This window comes from Nestor notabilis, unplaced genomic scaffold (genome assembly GCF_000696875.1).
Source record: "Nestor notabilis isolate BGI_N333 unplaced genomic scaffold, ASM69687v1 scaffold17174, whole genome shotgun sequence".
In the NCBI taxonomy this organism is placed as follows: Eukaryota; Metazoa; Chordata; class Aves; order Psittaciformes; family Psittacidae; genus Nestor; species Nestor notabilis.
In genome coordinates, this window is record NW_009925408.1 from 58,078 (window position 1) to 63,316 (window position 5,239).

Genomic DNA, 5,239 nt, shown 5'->3' on the forward strand with positions numbered 1-5,239 from the left:
ATATGGTGAGAAACTCAAAACCTAACAAGAAGAGGCTGACCTTCATTAAAAGTGTGTCGTCGTAAATTATACAATGATACAGGTTTTATTTCAGCCTGTCACATGCCACCTGAGCAGTTTATTACTGGAAATAGGGAATACACCACTGTGTGATCGCCCTCTTACTGATAAAAATGAGCCATGTTGCCTGACTTCTCTGAGTACCCTCATGAGGAAGGAAAATTCTTTTCATTGTGCTAGGGACTGATGATCTGCTGCTGCCAGAGCAGCAGCTGATGTTGAACATCAGTAGAGATACTCTGCTCTATTCCTGCAGCAAGAGTAGTGGCTCTAAATAGCATGAGGGAGTGGGGGAAACTGTTTGGTTCTGGGGTTTAGTTATTTAATTTTATTTGTCTTTATTTTAAGGTGATATTCCAAGCAAGTGTAACTGCTAGTGAGCAGGTCATCTTGAATAGAAGTAATGTAATAATCCTCGTATTGTCAAGGAGTGTGTATTCTGTACTTGAACTTTATCTAGAAAGTAGAATTAAATGGTATTTTTTCTTAGAAGCTCTCCAGATTAGCTCTCATTCTCCAGCCTACAGGTTGGAGAAGTAAGTTTTAACACTTCTACCTGTTAAAACTGGAACTTCGTCTTTGACCCCTACAGGATTATGTATGAGAGAGTTGGAAACTAAACACATGGCACTGTTTTAAAAATCAAAATTCCAATCATCAACAGGACATGGAGTTCATTTTTTAACATTCTCCAGCTCTGGAGTACTAAATCCAAGAGTGGTCAATGGTTCAGCTCTGAAGGTTGCCTTTATCCCTTGTAATGTAATCCCTGCTTCTGCCTGGTTCATGTTCGGAGGAAAAAGATAGCATTTTTGTGGTAAGCTGGGCTTTTTATTATTAAAGGAGGTGGTTGTTCTGAAGCTGTTCAGAGGTTAGGAATGCTGACAGTCATCTGGGGAGACAGGTTAGTGGGCTGAGTGCGGGTGAGGAGGTCACAGGCGCAAAACAACCACTTCTTTTGTGCTGTTGTCCTGGTGGTGGTTCAGCCAAAGGAAGCTGCTTCAGAAATGACCTGTGTGTGTCAGGAGGACCATCGTACTTCTCTTGCGACATTACTACTTGGTTATCCCAAAGTTGTCTGTTGTGAGAACTAACTGTCCAGGTTGTTGTTAATTTAAGGGGAAGAAAGCAGTGTTGTAAACAGGTCTTCCCAGGTGAATTATTTGGTAAAGCTTTTGCAAGTCTGCCTTAAAGTAGTTCAGCTAACACAGGGAGAGAATAGTAACCCAGCTGCTTTTAGGGAATAGATGAATAAGTAGGACATATGTTTCATTTTACCTGCAGTGAAATAAATCGTACTCGCCAACCTTAGTTTTTTAGTCTTTAAGGGAGGTAGCTTTTGTTTTGAGTTTGGTTTGCCAGTACTGCAGGAGATGGTCTTAAACGCATAAAGCCACATGACATTTTAATTGCCATCTTAGGCTGGAGTTTTGAGATAAAAGTTGTCTTGGGCTGTAAGGTACAGTGCAACTGTTCTACCGTGCTGTGCTTCAAGTGAGGAAGAATTTAAGTTCTAAATCTGAATCCCCAAGCTGTTTTCATAGCACTCTCACAGAAATTTATCAGTCAGTTGTGAGGGTGAGCGGGATTCAGTGTTTGAGGCTATGGTTCTGCATGACCTGGGAGGAGGCGAGTATGACATTAAACACAACAAACTTCTCTAAGGACTCTTTATTTCACAGAAGCTTTTTCTTCGGGTTGACTTTCTGGATGCCTTGTGGTGTCCTCAAGTGTTAGTATAGCCAGTGTAAACAAGTTGTAGGGGGAATGAAGAAATGGTCTTTCTGGAGTCTTCCCATTATTTTTTTCCAGCCCAAAGGACTATGTAGGATCAGACCTCTGGAGGCCAGCTAATGCAACCCCTTGCTCCAAGCAGGCTCAGTTAGATCAGGTTGCTGCTTAGCACTTTTTTTAGTGTCCTTTGAGTTGTTTAACTTAATGTCTCTTAGTTGAAGTCTGTCAACAATATGCCTCGAAGGCTGACTTGAAAATGAAACCTTGCAAGAAAAAAAAGTGACTGTATGCTTGTTTTTACCAATATGTCTTTTTTTAAATCTTTATCAGATAGAGTATGGTCTTTCTCAAACATTAGTATTCAAGGTTAATTTGTTGGAGATAATTTTCTTAGTGGCAGTTCTGTAATCATACTTTTGTATTTTACTGCTCGTTTTCAACAGTAAAGTGAAGGTCTATTAGTTTATCTGAAAAGTGTTAGCATGCTTAAACCCCAGGTGAAATAATTTTCCAGCTAGTATATGCTTCATGTTTAAAATATGCACAGTATTTTTAATGTGAGGTGCAGTGATGCATTTTGTATGCTAACAGCTTCATGACTAAGTACGTTTTTATGCAAAGCACAATCTGAGCTTCTTATGGGGAATAATTTGTCATATTACTTGGCTGATTTAAAGCTGATCACTTTGCACATGCCCTTGAGATACCACTACAGGGACTGAAGTATTTAAACAATTCCTTTAACAGCAGACCATAGAAAGGCTGCTTTCCTGCAGATCTTCCTTGCAAGGGCAGGAGTGAATGTGTGAGTCCGTGTTTGTTCTGTGATCCTTAGCATGTGGACTAGGCAGCAGAGCAGTTTCTTTCTCCCTGTTTCTTCTACTGGGCCTCTTGCTTACACAGAAAGTTGAGAATCAGAAGTCTTTTTCCCTCAAAATATGGAAGAAATATGGGTAGTCACTGAAAACAACTCATTCTGAATGTTGTGGTGATGGACATGAAATGAAATGAAGGTTAGAGTAAGTGGAAGAATTAATTTGATTCTTCTGTATTACTAGGAGTGTGGATTCACTGAGCTAGACTTTTAAGAGGTAAATGCCCTGTAGGTTCTGTTATTCTGTTTTATTGATACATTGGTACTGTTTCTTTTTCAGATGAAGTAGACTACAGCAATTTTGGGACCAACACACTATCCAGGAAGAAGAAGGCTCTGGTGACTCTGCGCAATGACAACCTCCGCCGGCGTCCTCACATTAACATCAGCATGCCTCATGATTTTAGACCAGTGTCGTCCATAATCGATGTGGACATTCTTCCTGAAACACACAGGAGGGTGAGGCTGTATCGACACGGGTGTGAGAAACCCTTAGGATTTTACATTCGTGATGGCACCAGTGTGAGGGTTACTCCTCATGGACTAGAAAAGGTACCTGGTATCTTCATCTCTCGCATGGTTCCTGGAGGCTTAGCAGAGAGCACAGGCTTGCTGGCTGTGAATGATGAAGTCCTGGAAGTTAATGGCATTGAAGTAGCAGGAAAGACTCTCGACCAAGTCACAGACATGATGATTGCCAACAGCCATAATCTTATTATCACAGTCAAGCCAGCAAACCAGAGGAACAATATTATTCGGAGCAGTAGGATGTCCGGTAGCTCTGGCCAGTCTACAGACAGCACTGCGAGCCACCATAGCTTGCCTACATCACACGTGCTGCAGAACTTCCACCCTGATGAAATGGAGAGTGATGAAGAAGCTGACATTGTCATTGAGGGCGGTTTGGAGCCACAGCACATTCCCAAACTGCACAGCCTTACTTCCAGTAGCCTCTCTCGAATCAACGGCAGCAGCCTTAGCCACAGACTTCAAAGGGACCTGGTGCTCAACAACAACTCTGGTCGAGAAAGCAATGGCAACATCCACAAATTACTCAGTTCCTTAAAAACTGATCCCCGACACAGTCTGGTTATCCCCAGAGGAGGTATCGAGGAGGATGGAACAGTCATTACACTTTAGTAGCAATTCCTTGCAAACTCTCCTTTCAGTCTTAAGTGCCAATTGGGACAATCGACTGTTGCAACAATGTTATGCACTAAACAGAGAGTTGATATTCTCATAGACCTCACAGGTGCAGAAAATTGTTGCTTTCTAGGAAACATGGCATCTGGAGTTAGACATAAAACTGTCATGCACTGCAAAATTTGTCAGGAGAAAGCCAGAGTGAAAAATAAGGTTTATGTTCCAGCCCTAAAGTAAGAACACAAATTTGCTTTAGTTGGTGTAAATCTAAGCAGTCTTACAGGCTACCAATGGCAGTGCTGCATACATGGGTTTGAATGCATGGGTGGATGTATTTATACATGCATGTATATGAATTAGATTTTAATAGTAACAGACATGTCTATCTGAAGTGGAACCTGGTTTTCTTCTAATACCAGTTTAAAGAGAGTGCCCCTTAATAGCCATCCCATCTTCTACCATTACTTACAGACCTTCCACTAACTTGTTTACACCATATTTGCAACCTTATGTCTAATCCAGACAAGCTTTTTAGACAAAGCAGTTTCCTATTCTGGTGGTAACAACGTTAGGGAGATGCTGCAAATACATTTTCCAGATGAAACTATGTATAGGTGTACTTTTAAAAGCATAGGGAGGGGATGTTGGAGGATGTTGTTGTTACTGCTGTGGGTGCAGCACCACCTGCTGTTCAGAGGCAGGCCTGCCTGCAGCGCTGCAAGAAAAACGCGACAGTGAGGGCTTAAAACTAGGTTCAAGCACCGTGATGTGTAAATGTATTCTTTTTCGATATTTATTAGATAATACCTCTTTTTGGCTTTCCTCCCGTCATCTCTCTTTTTTTTTCAGTATCATGGTTCATGTGAGTTTTAGGGATGCAAGCAATTAGGTGACACAAGTGGCAGTGTGCTGGGACTGTCCCCTTCACCTCTGAGCTGACACAAGTCCTTGCTGTGCCTTTGGGGCGACCTAAACTGCACGGTCTTTCCTTAGAAAAGATTGGCTGATTGCTCTACAGAAAGAGGGATGCTGACTGACTGCCACAACCTGACTTAGAATAGTTCTGTTGTTTTTGGACTCTTCGAGTAATAAAGCTTAATGTCTGCACAGGATTTCTGGAAACTTAAAATATACTGGATGTTTGCGATGGTCAGACGTCCTTACTGGATGCTGGCTGGTGGGTAACCAGTGACTGTTGAGTCGATTAACTGTCTGCTTCTGAAAATGCCATGAATCGATGAAAGTGGTCTAATTAAAATATTTTGTTATATCTTGGATCAGTGTAAGGAACAAAATATAAATGTTTTACAGTGTATTTTTCTACTTTTAGCTTGTGTCGTTTGCTTTTTGTTTTTAACTTTGTAGTACATTAAAGCTTTTTTATATGGTGGAATAGACATTTCTTAAATATTGTATGGAGATGAAAAC

At 41.2% G+C, this 5,239-nt stretch overlaps 1 protein-coding gene across 1 annotated transcript in view; it reads left to right on the forward strand.

Moving 5' to 3' along the window:
• Window positions 1-3,808, forward strand: part of PARD6G (par-6 family cell polarity regulator gamma) — a gene marked incomplete at its 5' end in the record, with an annotated part of 49,676 nt that extends 45,868 nt beyond the window's left edge. The window contains one exon of the mRNA XM_010013050.1: window positions 2,949-3,808. Within this exon, the coding sequence (XP_010011352.1) occupies window positions 2,949-3,808 (860 nt within the window). The remainder of the gene's footprint in view (window positions 1-2,948) is intronic.
• Between the last annotated feature and the right edge of the window lie 1,431 nt (window positions 3,809-5,239).